This window comes from Caretta caretta, chromosome 1 (genome assembly GCF_965140235.1).
Source record: "Caretta caretta isolate rCarCar2 chromosome 1, rCarCar1.hap1, whole genome shotgun sequence".
Lineage (NCBI taxonomy): Eukaryota > Metazoa > Chordata > Testudines > Cheloniidae > Caretta > Caretta caretta.
This window is the reverse complement of record NC_134206.1, coordinates 109,338,519-109,354,301: the sequence shown is the minus strand read 5'-3', so window position 1 is coordinate 109,354,301 and position 15,783 is coordinate 109,338,519. Positions and strand designations below refer to the sequence as shown.

General features: G+C 39.2%; 1 protein-coding gene across 5 annotated transcripts in view; it reads right to left on the bottom strand.

Annotated features, from left to right (window-relative positions):
- Positions 1 to 15,783, bottom strand: part of NAXD (NAD(P)HX dehydratase) — a 71,381-nt gene that overhangs the window by 12,145 nt on the left and 43,453 nt on the right. For 2 of the 5 annotated variants that reach the window (XM_048855149.2, XM_048855129.2), the window contains exons 7-10: positions 11,185 to 11,235; positions 10,996 to 11,100; positions 10,503 to 10,623; positions 7,457 to 7,513 (exon numbers count right to left, since the gene is read on the bottom strand). In XM_048855149.2, the coding sequence (XP_048711106.1) occupies positions 7,457 to 7,513; positions 10,503 to 10,623; positions 10,996 to 11,100; positions 11,185 to 11,235 (334 nt within the window). Of the gene's footprint in view, positions 1 to 7,393; positions 7,514 to 10,502; positions 10,624 to 10,995; positions 11,101 to 11,184; positions 11,236 to 15,783 lie in introns of all 5 variants that reach the window. The other 3 variants (XM_048855158.2, XM_048855138.2, XR_007357310.2) reach the window with 2 other exon arrangements.

Genomic DNA, 15,783 nt, shown 5'->3' with positions numbered 1-15,783 from the left:
GAAGTGAGTTACAAGGACGGAGCAGGGGAAAGAAATATAATTACAAACCAACCAACCAACTTGTAGTGTTTGGGTTGTAAATACTGCTTGGAATTTTTTTTTTTTTTTAATAAAACCTACATTGTGGGCAAAATTTGATCCAAGTATCCCTTTCAAAGGTCATAAATAATTATCAAAACACTCAAACATCTTATGGTATCTGCATTAACTGTCCCAATAAAAGGAGGTAGGCAATTTTTTAAAAATTAACAGAAGATTAGGGCACAGAAGATTTCTGGGTCTCTTAACACACTAAATTCTCAGGAGAAAGATGCTTTTGAAAATTTTACCCACTGTCCTAAAAGTCATTTAGGAGCCAAAGTCCCATTGAACATTAATGAACCTCAAGCACTTTGGAAAATGAGACAAAGGTTCTTCTGAAATTTTTACTTTGTGTGCATCATATAGCGGACACCATATAAATTACATTAATACCCACTCAGTCTATAGAGACAATGCTTAACATGAAATGACTGAGAGAACACTTTTTTTTGTAACGGAACCCCTGTAACAAGTTTAATATCGGAATCCAGCATCTATCACAACCTTTCCCACAAAAGGTTGTCAGCAAAACTAACTATATTTTATAAGAATGAGGAGAAATTATTTCAAAGCGCTGTTAATGTTCTGTTAATGTAGGTATAGAAATTTAATTTTCCCATTACCTTAATTTCTGCAACTTTAACTTGGCCACATTGCCTGTATTTAGAACTGTTTATTTTTGCCTTTCCTTGTGAAGTGTGTAATGAAATAGTTCTGTTTGTTGTTAAATGTAAGAAACTATACAGTACATGCACCCACAGTCATATTATCACCATTGTAGAAGCCACCTAGATGATAGAGCACTGGATTGATAGTCAGGAGACCTGGGTTCAAATCCTGGCTCTGCCACTGGCCTGCCAGTGACCACGGCAAGTCATTTCATTTATCTGTACCTCAGTTTTCCCATATATAAAATGGGAATGATACTTACCCTCCCTTTTATAAAGTGCTTTGAGATCTACTGATACACTATATAAGCAATGCGTATTACTATTTTTATAAATGTTAATTGTGACACCTTTATGTTGCATTACTTTGGGGAGGAGCGGGGGGGGGGGGGGGGGGAGAGAGGGAAGAGATTGCCTGTGCTTAATAGGTTCCAGGTAGCATTTAAAGTTATTTTCTTATGGAGGTGGGGGAAGGGGCAAGTTCAGACCTTTGCAACTGAGATTTTCTTCTGTTCTTTGTCAACAGTGTTACTATGGAAAGGTTAGGTCACAGTATTAGATTTTGCATTTTTACTCTGAAGGCACCCAGGTTCATGAAGTGAATTCAAGATAGTATGAGCATGCAAATAGTTTAGCTGTAATCTAACTCCTACTGCCCACAGGATCACTTTCCTCCATTCGCCACATATTGAGCTGCAAGGGCTCACAAAGCAAATAAAAAGAAAACAAAATGAATTCAGGCACATCCCCTCCTCCAGGCAAACAACCAGACTCACCCTCTTCTCTCTTTGGGCAAGGGTCACAAAGTCTCTCCCAGATCCAGAACAAACAGAATCTGTCCCAGCAGGGAAACAATTACTTGGGACAGCAACCCCTGCTCCAGTTCTCCAAAGTCCACCTCTGGGTCCTGGCCTTGACTTCCCCAAGATCCCTGAATATTATTGTTCATCTAAAATACCTGAGCTACTCTCACTTGAATTTTCTGCAAGAGGAATCACTGAGCCTTTTTATTTAGAAAGTGGGGCAATTTACATGAAAAATTGGGGAAATTTATTTGCACATCCTTAAACAATAGCATACAAAATCCGGTTATCACAATCACACCCTTTCCAGGTCAGCTCTAAGGCTGTACTCACTCTCTGTTGGTGGGTGTGGCAGAGAAATATACTATGAGCCTCCCTCTCTCCCCTGCCAGTTGTCTCAGCAGTAATCCATCTGGGCTCATCAGGCCAAGCAACTGTGCTTTGTTGGTATCATCGAGAGGGCATGGATCCATTAATCACTAACAACATTTTAGCAGATGCCACCACAACATGCCCAGAAGTTAATTTTTCAATCACTCCTCCCTCCACCTTTCCTCTACCCCCGCCAAGACTAGGTTGTGGATGTGTTTCTCAGTGTGTACTATGTGTGTGTCAAGTTTCAAAGGGCAGAGGGTTTTTTTTTTATTAGCTGTGTGACGAAGGTATATAGTTTTGGGGAAAATCTCTCTAATTCTGCTATTCTGAAGATAATATCTCACAGAATTTTCACTGGAAGGTCTTGAACTCTTGGCAGGAGGCAAGATGGAAAATCCTCTGTTCAAAGCTTTTATTTTGGCCATCTGAGTGGCAGCTGAGCACAAGCCCTGCTTATTAGCCGTGTGTCACCATCTGCCACTACCTCACAGCTCCTTAGCCTTCTAGTCAGTTCTGAATTGTGCAGGAGGCAACTGGTCTTCAAACTAAGCCAATTATAAAAGAAAACTATAAAGTAAAAGATTTCTGGAAGCCTCATATGTACACACCACCTAGAGGGTAAACAAAAGCGGACTCTCCACCCCCACCATAAGCAGAGATGATGGGGCACAAATCAGTGAGGAAGCTTCAAAGAAGCAAAATTCCATGTATGTAATTTAAATAATGGGAAAAAGGTACTATCATCCTCACAAGAGTCTTAGTCTTGGAGACTCAGTAACTCAAGATATGTTTCAAGATAAAAGGTTGACACACTGAAGTAAGCGCATTGCAAAAAGGAAAAAAGGCTGATGACCAGTATTAAGACCTGTGAACTTTTTAAATTAAAATAAATAAAGAATGAAATACTTCCAAGCAACAACAGGCAGCATAAACTGACAGACTGGCAGAGCCTCAGAGGATATGTCTTTGTGATGCTTTTCCAAAAATTTGGCCAGTTCAGTTAGAGACCTCTTTGACCTTCCCCAAAGGAACTGTAGGGCACCTTGTCTTGGAAACAGGTTCTGCAGTACTAAGAATTTAGATCATGGCTCTTCCCCAGAGGCCAAATCTAAGCAACAGAGCATTGTAAAAATGGGCAGGGGTGACCATGTGGATGACCTTCCATATACCTTGCATGGAGCAGTGGCAGCTAGTGGCAATGGTGCTGGTCCATCACAAGATAGAGGTGATAAAACTGTTATTAAATGACACAGAAAAGAATTCAATAAATATTTCTGTTCTGTGTTTGGAAAGAAGCAGGATGGTGCACTTGTATCATACAAGGATGAAGTACTTTCCAGACCATTACAGAAGATATTAGACAAGAACTGCAAGGCATAAACATATTAAAATCAGCAGGCCTGAATAACTTGCACTTGAGTCCTAAAAAAGAGTTGGCTGAAGAGATCTCTCACCTGCTGATGTTAATTATAATAAATCCCGGTATACTGGGAGTACTTGTGACACCTGAGAGACTAACAAATTTATTTGAGCATAAGACTGAAAGAAGACTGGAAGAGTGCTAATGTGCCAATATTCAAAAATGGCAAGCACGATGATCTGGGTAACTACAGGTTGGTTAGCCTGACATCAATCCCAGAAAACATAACAGAAAAGCTGATATGGGATTCAATTGATAAACAATAGGAATATAAATTAATACCAGTCAACACTGCTTTATAGAAAATAGGTCCTGGCAAAGAAACCCAATTCAATTCTTTGGAGAGACTGTAAATTTGGTTGATAAAGGTAACTCCATTGATATAATAAACTTAGACTCCTTGTGAAGTGTTTCACTTAGTATATCAAGACACTCATTATAAAACTGGAATTATACAACGTTAATGGAGCTCTTGTTAAACAGATTAAAAAATGGGCTGACGAATCTAAAAAAGGAGTTGTCAATGGAGAATCATCATTGAATAGGGTGTTTCCAGTAGAGCTCTAGCTATAAGCTCAACACTATTCAACATTTTTATCAATAATCTGGAAGGAAATATAAAACCACTGCTGATAAAAATCTGTGAATGACAGAGGTTGGCAAAAAGGTAAATAATGAGGACAGGGTAGTCATACGGAGCAATCTGTATCTCTCTGTAACCTGGGCCCAGTCAAACAAAATGCATTTTGATACAGCCAAATACAAAGAATGCAGGCCACACCTACAGAACAGGGAACTGTATCTTGGAAAGCAGTCACTCTGAAAAGGAGCCACAGTGGACAAACAAACAAACATGAGCTCCCGGCACAATACTGTGGCAAAGTGGGCTAATGCGATCCTTGGACCTACTATACCCAGGGGAGAAGTGAATAGAAGTACGGAGATTATTTTACCTTTGTACGCAGCACTGGTGAAACAGATACTGGAACACTGTGTCCAGTTCTGGTGCCCACATTTTAAAAACAATGTTGAAAAATTAAAGGAGTACTTGTGGCACCTTAGAGACTAACCAATTTATTTGAGCATAAGCTTTCGTGAGCTACAGCTCACTTCATCGGATGCATGCTGTAGCTCACAAAAGCTTATGCTCAAATAAATTGGTTAGTCTCTAAGGTGCCACAAGTACTCCTTTTCTTTTTGCGAATACAGACTAACATGGCTGCTACTCTGAAACCTGTTGAAAAATTGGAGATGGTGCAGAAAAGAACCACAAAAATTATTTGAGGGATAGAGGAAATGCCTTACAGTGGGAGACTCAAAGAACTCAATCTGTTTCTGATCAAAAAGATGATGAAGAGGTGACTTGATTACAGAGTGTAAGTACATTCACAAAGAGATAACAGGTATAAAGGGGATTTTTAGCGGAGAAAGGCATAACAAGAACCAATGGCTGGAAGCCAAAGCCAGACAAATTCAATTTAGAAGTCAGGTATAAAATTTTAACAGCGAGGATGATCAACCATTGCAACGAACTACCAAGACTAAATGCCTTTTGGAAGATTGGCTTTAGACAAACACAAGTGATTGAGTTCAATACAGGGATAACTGGGTGAAACGTAAAGGCCTGCATGATACAGTAGTCAGATTAGGTGATCTAATGGTCACCTTCTGGCCTTAAACTATATGAGTATATGACATGAGATGATTTGGAGCAAAGACGATCAGTGGTTCAATTGGTCTAGTGGACCTGATTCATTTCCTGGCTCTGCCATAGACTTCCTATGTGACCCTAGGCAAGTCACTTAGTCTCTCTTGTGCTTCAATTTCCTATCTATAAAATGGGCATTTCCCTACCGCACAAAGATATACTGAGGTTAAAGCACATTAAAAATTGTAAGGTGCTCAGATATTAAGAGAGCACATTAGATAGGAACCCTCAGGCCCAGCTACCATTGCCAAAAAGTTTTGAACTGAAAAAGTTCCTATACTGTAACACAATGGGTGCTAAAAACCCAGAGTGAGACTCCGGTGAGGATGCCATGCTTAGGAAAAAGAAAAAAAGGTTCTCAAACATTCCAGAAATAATTTCATCATTTTGCTAATATCAAACATGGGTAATTTCACCCTAAAAATCAGGAAGTTAAGTGAAAACAGGAGGTTATAAGTGAGCAGTCTTACTTATAGCACTTGCTGTTAAGGGCATGATATAATCGGAAAAATCAAAATGCATGGAAATATTCAACACAGCAAAACTCAGGTTATTCATACTATGCCATCAATGCTTGATTTTTAAATGTTAATCAGAATGATTAGGTTAATTTTAGATATTCATGTTCATAGTTTTTTTTATTTTTATTTATTCATATTTTAAAATGTGAGATATGGGCAAGTTCTAGCTATGACCAAATGCATAAGTAACACTGGTAAAGATAATGACTAGTGTAAAGATTTAAAGTGAAATATGTATAACGAGGCTGTAGACCAAGACATGAATTCAGAGTTCTGCTGCAGCTCACGAAAGCCGATGCTCAAATAAATTGGTTAGTTTCCAAGGTGCCACAGGTCCTCCTTCTCTTTTTGCAGATACAGACTAACACGACTGCTACTCTGAAACCTATTCCTGATTATGCTTGTCTAATTCCTGTCTGTAACAGGTCAGGCAAGTCACTTAATTTTCTCTGTGCTTGTTTCCCCATCTACAAACTGCGCATAATGCCTCTTACCCACCTTCTTAAAGTAATGAGAGATCCTCAGATGAAAGGTACTGTAAGTGCAGGTCTCATACACTGTCTGGCCCCAAACAGAATTATATTTCTTCCAAATGTTTCTCTCAAACAACATCAGTTTTCACACATAAATCTTACTTGGCCGCTTCGGATAGCTATCAAGGACCATTTTGCTTCATTAAATGGAAGATTCAGCTTTAAGAAAGTTATTTCAATTTGAATGAAATCCTCAATCAATACATTTATTTGACCTGGCAACTATTAATACTAAATGAGTAACATTTTAACCTTTTCTGTTTTGCAGGTTGGTCCGCAAAGGAATCCTGGTGACATGCCCCAGCATGCAAAAGAACAGCGATATAAATGCTAATGATTAGGGCTGGAGTAATCACTCTAGTGATGTGGGAAAGGTAAGCTGGCTTTTATTTAAAGGGTGTTTATACTGTTATATTCCCTAATCACACTTAAAATTTAGCTAGGTCCTTGAGAGTAAGATACCAGTTGTTTGAAAGTTAAAAAAAAAGTCTATTTCATTTTAATTTTCCAGTCATCTGTTTCTTTGATGGAGGCAGGAACTGAGGAGCTGCTCTGATGGCAGGTGGTGTAGAACAGTGCCAGGGAGACTACAGGCTGTGCTCAGAATGTATCTTGAACCAGTGCACTGGAACTGCAATCTCTCAATCAGGTCTAGCTTGGGGATGCAGAAAGGGAACAAACATCCTGTCCGCTGTCTGATTAAGAGAGCAGAAGAATCTATTGGATGCTCGAACATTGCAAAAGCAGCCAAGCAAGACAGGGACTCTAACAAACAGCTGAATAGCCACTTATCCAGCCATAAAGGGAGTAGGGGGAGGATGTGGGACCTTTAATTCAAGGCCTGAGTGGCACTGGACTGGCTCTCATGCCAGAAGGTGGCTTTTTAACCTCTGTTCAATAGCAAGACATTCCCTTCACCTGATGCTTTCCTACTTTCTTATACACATCTCCAGGCAGTAGGAGAGGAACTGGAGAGAGTAGCATGCTGCTGCTACCTACTGGTAGAGGGAGGCTTGGGGAAGAAGCTAGTGGCTACTTGTCAGAGACTCTCTCTTTTCAAGCAATGCTTTGAGGAGAGAAGCCAGTAACTGATATGGGGCTGGAGAAAAACATAACAATTCATTTTAAAAGTCAAAATACAGACACCTCAAGGACCTAACTAAATTTTAAACTTGTTAGGAACAAAAACTGGTATAACCACACTTTATTATTGCCCAGTTCTCCAAAGAATAATAAAAAGAAAACCTTAGAGAGCTGTGCCATATTGAATAAAAGCTGACTTACCTTTTCCCCTTATGTTGAGTACTCACGCCTGCCCTGATCAGTGATGGTACTGATATCACCTACCAACAGAATGGTGGGGCACATCTTTGTAGAGCAGGAAGTCAACAACTGTAGACCAGGCTATAATGTAGAATTGCAAAAGAAAAGAAAAAAAACGTGTATAAAACTTAATTAAAAGCCTTGCCAATTATGTTCACTGGGCAGTTGGCAGTGCATACCTGAAGTTGAGACTTTTAAAAACATTACAACTCCTCTCACTCTCCAGAAAAAACAGTAGAGAATTATTACTGGTTTCTCAGAGAGCTATGTATGTGAATAAACAATTCACAGATCAAAAGGGACCATTATGATAATCTAGTCTGATCTCCTGAATAACAGGCCACAGAACTGCACAAAATGCTTCTGCATCAAGCCTGTATATTCTGTTTGAGCTTTAGCATATATTTTACAAAAATATCCAATCTTGATTTAAAAAGAAATCGAGTGACTGAGAATCCATGAAATCCCTAGGTAAATTATTCCCATGCTTAACTACCTTACTGTTAAAAATGTGCCTTATTTTATTCTGAATTTGTCTATCTTCAGCTTCCAGTCACTGGACCTCATTATGTTTTTTTCTGCTGGATTAAAGGCCCCTACTATCAGAAATCTTCTTTCCATGTAGGTACTTATAGACTGTGATCAAGTCATCCTGTGACCTTCTCCATGTTAAGCTAAATAGATTGACCTTCTTTAGTCTGTCACTCAGATTCAAATACCAAAGAAAAAGGCTACTTGTGATGACTATATTTGCCTTACAATCATCTGAACAGAAGTATGCAATTAGCCAATGTAAACAATCGATAAAAAACTAATGCTATCTACAGTTTTCATTGCTACAGGCAGCTGTATCCTCAAAGCTTTCCTCTGTACCAACTAAGTACAAAGTAGCCTGAAAGCTTTATCTTCAAAATTCCAACTTTTACCTTTTCTGTAGCATATTCAGATTTAGTTTTTAAATTTTTTCACTAGATGTGTAAGAGGTAAGGGATGAGGTCCAGAAACTGCAGCATTTAAACAATAAGGATTAGTGTGCTAAATGCGCAAGCCGAAGCAATAGATTCCTGGAAGGAGAAAGGTAAGGGATAAAGATTGTTGGAAGATGGCAACTTTAAAAAGTACAAAACCTCTCAGAACATGGAAGTGTGCCTAAGGCACACTTTCTTAATCCGATAATAGGGATTTTCCCCAGACTGGAATCATCATGTGTGTTGTCTCATCTGATAAAAAAATTACATCAGACCAAGAGACCATAATTACAGATGAAGCAGCATAAGTAAAGACTAAAGATCTTGGAAAGACATGGTATGGAGATTGGTCCTTAGGTGCAGCACAAAAGCAACAAACAATTGTCTCCTCTCTCAATGCAATTTTGAGAAGCAGTTCTGTGGCATCAAGATGCCTCTTAACATTGCCAGAAGTCCCCAGACTCAGTTGGTTGATCTAAAGAACCTCTGTCAACAGGAGATGCACTTTGCAAACTGAATATTTGTATCGGTTATAACCTCTTCCCAGGCACGAAAGACAAACAAACATGGACGTTTGTAACAGACATCATATCCCTGTATTAAGCCCAAGACCTGAAGACTGCTTTTTTAGCAACGTCAACAATGCTGCCTGAGATGTAAAAGGACCCAAGAAAGGGAAGATATTGAATATATGGTCTGATGGGACCAATATAACAAGTAAGGGAAGCAACCTAACACAGCTGGGCCTCAGACAACACATATAATGGCTTGGCAATTGAAAAAAGTTGTTTTTTTAGAATGAAAAACAAAATGAATGGCTATACAACTATGAAAAAATAGTACTCCATAGAGCCAGAGAAAGGGCCGGGGGAGGGAGGAAGAGAACAATTAGGAAACCTCAAAGACACCAAGCCTGCTCTGAGCTCACTGCACACCTGGTGGTCAGAAGACACTGGAGAACAGTTGGGGCACTCCCTCTTTTATGGCCTCTGAATCCTGTGTGAGGAGAGAGGGTGGGGGCTGAGTGGCCCCATCTTCTAGAAAATTCTGAGGAGGCACTTATCCAAGGAGTGGGGAGCTACATAGGCAATTTTCAAAAGGAGAACAGAGAGCTATTCCCCCACTTTCCACCATCCAGGAAAACACCTGTATGTAATAAGGAAGCAATGAAGAAAAACAAATATTGCAAAAATCCTACATTGTTCTAAAACACTGCTGGCAACTAACACAGGACAGCCATACACTGGAAGTCAGGATATTCTGACTTCCGACAGTGTATATATAAAATAACTGTTAAAGCGGCATATACACTTGTCTGAAATTGGTAGTTCATATCAGCTCCTGTTAGACCTCAGCTATCTCGTTTGTTATGTAAAACATGGTTACAGTGTCACACAGGGATTACAGCATTGTTTGAATTAATTTTCTATTGATTACTAGAAAACTTGGCATCAAGCAAACAACTCCTTTTTTAAAAACTGCTAAGTAGTAATTTAACTTTTTTAAATAGAAGTTTTAAAAGGGGCAACAGTTATCTACAAAGAATTTAGCAAAAATGTTGCTAAGTCTAAAGTATGTGGCATGTACATTAAGTCTAATAGACATGAGTGATATATATCACTGCCTGCAGAGTTGTTGATAAAGAGTTTACAGATCTACATAAGAGGATGGGCAACATCACGTGACGAAGCAGCTGATGGAGCCATTCAATACATCTTCATTCCTCAGTCACATCAATACGTAGTGAAACAACTAAGTTTCCCTTGAGTAAATACATCTGGAACTAGTTTGTTAATACTTTGAACTTATAACTGCACTCCTTTCATCTGAGGATTTTAAAGAACTTCACAAAAATTAAGCTTCTCAACACGCACGTGACGTAGATAAGTATTATGCCCATTTTAAAGATGGGAACAAGGAAGTTAAAGGACTTGCACATCAAAGCCACTAAAAATCACACACACTTTTTAAGCATCAAGCTTCAAAAGATATCTAAAGTGCTGTGCAAAAACGTATCAGTCAATCCTTGAATCAAATGAATCAGCTACAGCTGGACCACAACTTTAAAAAAAAAAAATCATACAGCTGAAGACTTCACTTACCTTTTTCTCCATCTGAAATAAGATCTCGTTCTCCTTTCTGAACAATTGTCAAATTCCCCATGGCTTGACTGAGCCGTAACACACATCCATGGTGATCATTGCTATCCACAGGATCTCTAAGCTACAACACAAGAATTCCATACAGAATAATTCATTTTACCATTAATGCAAAACCAAACAATTTAAGCCTATGAAAAAAGATTTGTTATTCAGTCTTTCTATACTTTTTTATATTCTTTCCATTCATCCATTTTGTGCTGCCAAAAAAGAAAATGGTTATAAAAGCATTTTTTTTTTGCTTGCTTTAAGGATGTGCCAAGCAATGATCCAGTGTTGTCATGACAACTATCACATGCAGATTTACTTATCCCCACGATGCTTTTTACGTAGCTAAGGAACAATATGAAAGTTTGATACAATATCCACAAATATTTTTTGAAAGATGAAACAAACACATACTTATGTATCACCAAAAAATTAATCAGCAGCTCACCATAGCTTCATAAAGTCTGCTAAACTCCATATAGTTTGGAGTAAGAATGGCTCGCTGGTAACCTTGAATAAGAGAGGGTTGTTGGGAAATGAGCCACAATCCATCCTGCAGAAGACAGTTAAAAAAAGAATTTATTTAATAGCTTTTTAAATGTCAGACAAATAAATGTATGAAAAAAAAAATACTTACAGCATCAATGACAATAGGAATTCCTTTGACCTTGGCTTTTTCTATAATACCCTGCAAGAAATGCAAATGATTTTAAGACGCTTGCTATGTTAACTCCCAAAAGATCTAAATGAAATTCAGCAGTTTATTTCAGTCTAAAAAAAGCTGCCTAAGGAGTCTGGTCACACAGATCACCATCTCAAAGAAAAAATTAAAAACATGGTTAGAGAAGACACTTCCATATCAAATTTGTGCATTTTACAGACAGAGATATCTTCTAATTGCTAGCAATGCAAATTTAGTAGGATGTCTTAAAGATAAGCTGTACTCTTTCTGGTTCACATTTAACCAGCAGCAATGGAATCCTGCAACTGAAACTAGGATAATATTTGTGTATGATAACCTGGATTTGTGCTGGAAATGGCCCACCTTGATTATCATACACATTGTAAGGAGAGTGATCACTTTACATAAGCTATTACCAGCAGGAGAGTGGGGTGGGGGGAGAGAAAACTTTTTGTAGTGATAATCACCCATTTTTTCATGGTCTGTGTGTATAAAAACATCTTCTGTATTTTCCACAGTATGCATCCGATGAAGTGAACTGTAGCTCATGAAAGCTTATGCTCAAATAAATTGGTTAGTCTCTAAGGTGCCACAAGTCCTCCTTTTCTTTTTGCGAATACAGACTAACACGGCTGTTACTCTGAAACCTTTTATTTGCAAAGTTGCTTGCAACAAGTACATACCAGTCCAAAAATAAACTGTGTCTCTGTCCCCTCATTAATCACTGAAAGGCAGCAGTGATTAATAAAAGCTTTTAGAATGTTGTTTGTCGTTGGCTTATGCACTGACGCTTGAGGATTTAGATCTCCCCCCTGCCCACATATAATGTAACAGGGAATGTTATCTAAATGTCTAATCATTTTTTTAACCCTACTAAGCTTGTTTTCAGATTATATCACACGGCCATGAGCGCCACAGGTTAATTATGTACAGTAAAAACTGTGTTATCAGAAGTGCCGGTTAATAAAGTGCTGGATATCTCCCAATACAAATCAATCAATCTAGTAACTGACAACCTCCATTTCCCCAATGTGCCGGATAACAAAGCTTTTACTGTATTGTGTAAAAAAATATTTTATCATCAGTTTTAAATTCACCAAATATACTCTGTTCTTGTACTATGAAGGAGAGCAAATAAGAGTGTCCCAATTTGTCTTGTCTATCATCATCATCATCACCACTACTCCCATAACCACATTGGTTGTTGGGGCACCATCACTGATAAGCCATCAACCAACTGTCTCCACCCCTGACGATTGTGTGTCAGTGCTCGAGTCTCCGCAAAGTCCGTTCCTGTCCACTCTTATGTTGTCAATCCATCACTTCTTCTGTCTCTTCTTCTCCTCTTCCCCTGTACTGTCCCTTGGAGGATGATCGTGGATAGGCCAGTGAGCTTGTTACATGGCCGTACCACTTCAGTTTGCACTTCTTCATGGTCGTCAGGAGGTCTTCATATGACTTGGAGCGTTGGGTGATGATGTTGCAGACCTCTTCATTAGTGACGTGATCAAAGTAGGAGATGCCCAGGATTTTACGAAAGTATCTCATCTCTTCTACCTGTATTTTCCATTCAGGTTTTGCCATAAGGGTCCATGTCTTGCACACATACAGAAAAACTGAGATGACCAGTGCGTGCAGCAGTTTCAGCTTGGATTCCAGAGAGATGTTCTTATTCCTCCAAATTGGCTTTAGCTTTCCCACTGTTGCTTGCGCAGTTCTTGCCAGAATTTCTGCCTTTGATCCTTCATCAGTGATGACTGCCCCCAAATACCTGAACTGTTTCGCTGTCTCCAGCTCTTGTCCACTGACAGTGATATGTGAGCTGATCCCATCATGTACGTTTATCATCAGCTTGGTTTTCTCTGCACTGATTTCCATACCGTATGTTGCAGAGCTTTCATCCAATCGTTTCACAAAATTGGCAAGCTTATCTTCGTTACCTGTCAGGCCGGTCAATGTCATCAGCTAAGCGAAGATTTGAGATTGTTTGCCCCCCAGGGCTGATTGTGCATATGTGATCTTCCAGGGCATCAGTCATTTTGCGCTCCAAGTAGATGTTGAACAGCGTGGGCGAAAGAAGGCAGCCTTGCCAGACTCCAACAGTGTTACAAAACCACACTCTTATTGTGCCATTGACAAGAACTGTACTGCTGGCCTTGGCATACAGTTGTTTAATGGTAAGAATAAGCTTAAAACCAACACTGTACTTCTTCATGGTTGCTCAGAGAGCTTCATGCCATACTCTGTCAAATGCCTTTTTGAAGCCAACAAAGACATGGTAGATGTCCTGCTGATGTTGTAAGTACTTCGCACATAGAACATGAAGATTAAAAATCTGTTCCGTGGTAATTCTTCCAGCACGAAAGCCAGCCTGTTCTTCAGCAATGATATTCTCTGCTTGTGGCTTCAATCTGTTCAATATGACTTTCAACATCAATTTGCTGGCATGGCTAATTAAGCTTAAAGTCTGGTAATTTTGACACAAGTGCAGGTTGCCTTTCCTTGGCAGAGTGATGATTAGTGACTGTGAACACATGGAGGGCCACTCATCGGTCTGCCAGATCTTGGTGAGTACATCTATTACTATTTCTACTCCAAATTCCTTCAGTTCGGCTGGGATGTTGTCAATACCTGTAGCCTTTCCATTCTTGAGTGATTTCACAGGTGTCCCCACTTCTTCACGCAGTACTGGAAAGTCATCCTCCTCTTAAATCTGGGCTGTCCAGGACACTAGGATCTCCATTTGTCCGGTGATTGTATACATCAAAGCAGTAATTTGTCCATCTGGACAATAGAGATACAAAAGGAGCACTTAAAGACGACAAAGTCACTTGGGAGAAACTAAATGAATTCTTTGCTTCAGTCTTCACAGCTGAGGAAGTTAGGGAGATTCCCAAATCTGAGCCATCCTTTGCAGGTGGCAAATCTGAGGAATTGTCACAGATTGAAGTGTCATTAGACTAGGTTTTGGAATGAATTGATAAGCTTAACAGTAACAAGTCACCGGGACCAGATAGCATTTACCCAAGAGTTTTGAAAGAACTCAAAATTGGAATTGCAGAACTATTAACTGTGATTTGTAATCTGTCCTTTAAATCAGCTTCTGTACCTAAAGACTGGAAGATAGCTAATGTAACACCAATATTTAAAAAGGGCTCTAGAGGCGATCCCAGCAATTACAGACGGGTAAGTCTAACGTCAGTACTGGGCAAATTAGTTGAAATAATAGAAAAGAATAAAATTATCATACACATAGAAGAACATAAATGGTTGGGTCAAAGTCAACATGGTTTCTGTAAAGGGAAATGTCTTACTAATCTATTAGAGTTCTTTGAGGGGTCAAACAAACATGTGGACAAGGAGGATCCAGTGGACATAGTGTACTTAGATTTCCAGAAAGCCTTTGACAAGGTCCCTCACCAAAGGCTCTTACTTAAATTAAGTTGTCATGGGATAAGGAGGAAGATCCTTTCATGGACTGAGAACTGGTTAAAAAGACAGGGAACAAAGGGTAGGAATAAATGGTAAATTTTCAGAATGGAGGGGGTAACTAGTGGTGTTCCCCAAGGGTCAGTCCTAGGACTTATTCATAAATGATCTGGAGAAAGGGGTAAACAGTGAGGTGGCAAAGTTTGCAGATTATACTAAACTGCTCAAGATAGTTAAAGACCAAAGCAGACTGTGAAGAACTTCAAAAAGATCTCTCAAAACTAAGTGACTGTGCAACAAAATGGCAAAAGAAATTTAATGTGGATAAATGTAAAGTACTGCACACTGGAAAAAATAACCCCAACTATACATACAATATGATGGGGGCTAATTTAGCTACAATTAATCAGGATAGAGATCTTGGAGTCATCGTGGATAGTTCTCTGAAGACGTCCATGCAGCAGCAGTCAAAAAAGCAAACAGGATGTTAGGAATCATTAAAAAAGGGATAGAGAATAAGATGGAGAATATCTTATTGCCCTTATATAAATCTGTGGTACGCCCACATCTTGAATACCGTGTACAGATGTGGTCTTCTCATCTCAAAAAAAATATACCGGCAGTAGAAAAGGTTCAGAGAATGGCAACTAAAATGAGGGGTTAGGAATAGGTCCCATATGAGGAGAGATTGACGAGATTAGGACTTTTCATCTCGGAAAAGAGGAGACTAAGGGGGGAATATGATAGAGGTATAGAAAATCATGAGTGGTGTGGAGAAAGTGAATAAGGAAAAGTTATTTACTTGTTCCCATAATATAAGAACATGGGGCCACCAAATGAAATTAATGGGCAGCAGATTTAAAACAAATAAAAGGAAGTTCTTCTTCACACAGCACACAGTCAACCTGTGGAACTCCTTGCCTGCAGAGGTTGAGAAGGCTAGGACTATAACAGGGTTTAAAAGAGAACTAGATAAATTCATGCAGATTAAGTCCATTAATGGCTATTAGCCAGGATAGGTAAGGATTGGTGTCCCTAGCCTCCGTTTGTCAGAGGGTGGAGATGGATGGCAGGAGACAGATCACTTTATCATTACCAGTTAGGTTCACTCCCTCTGGGGCACCT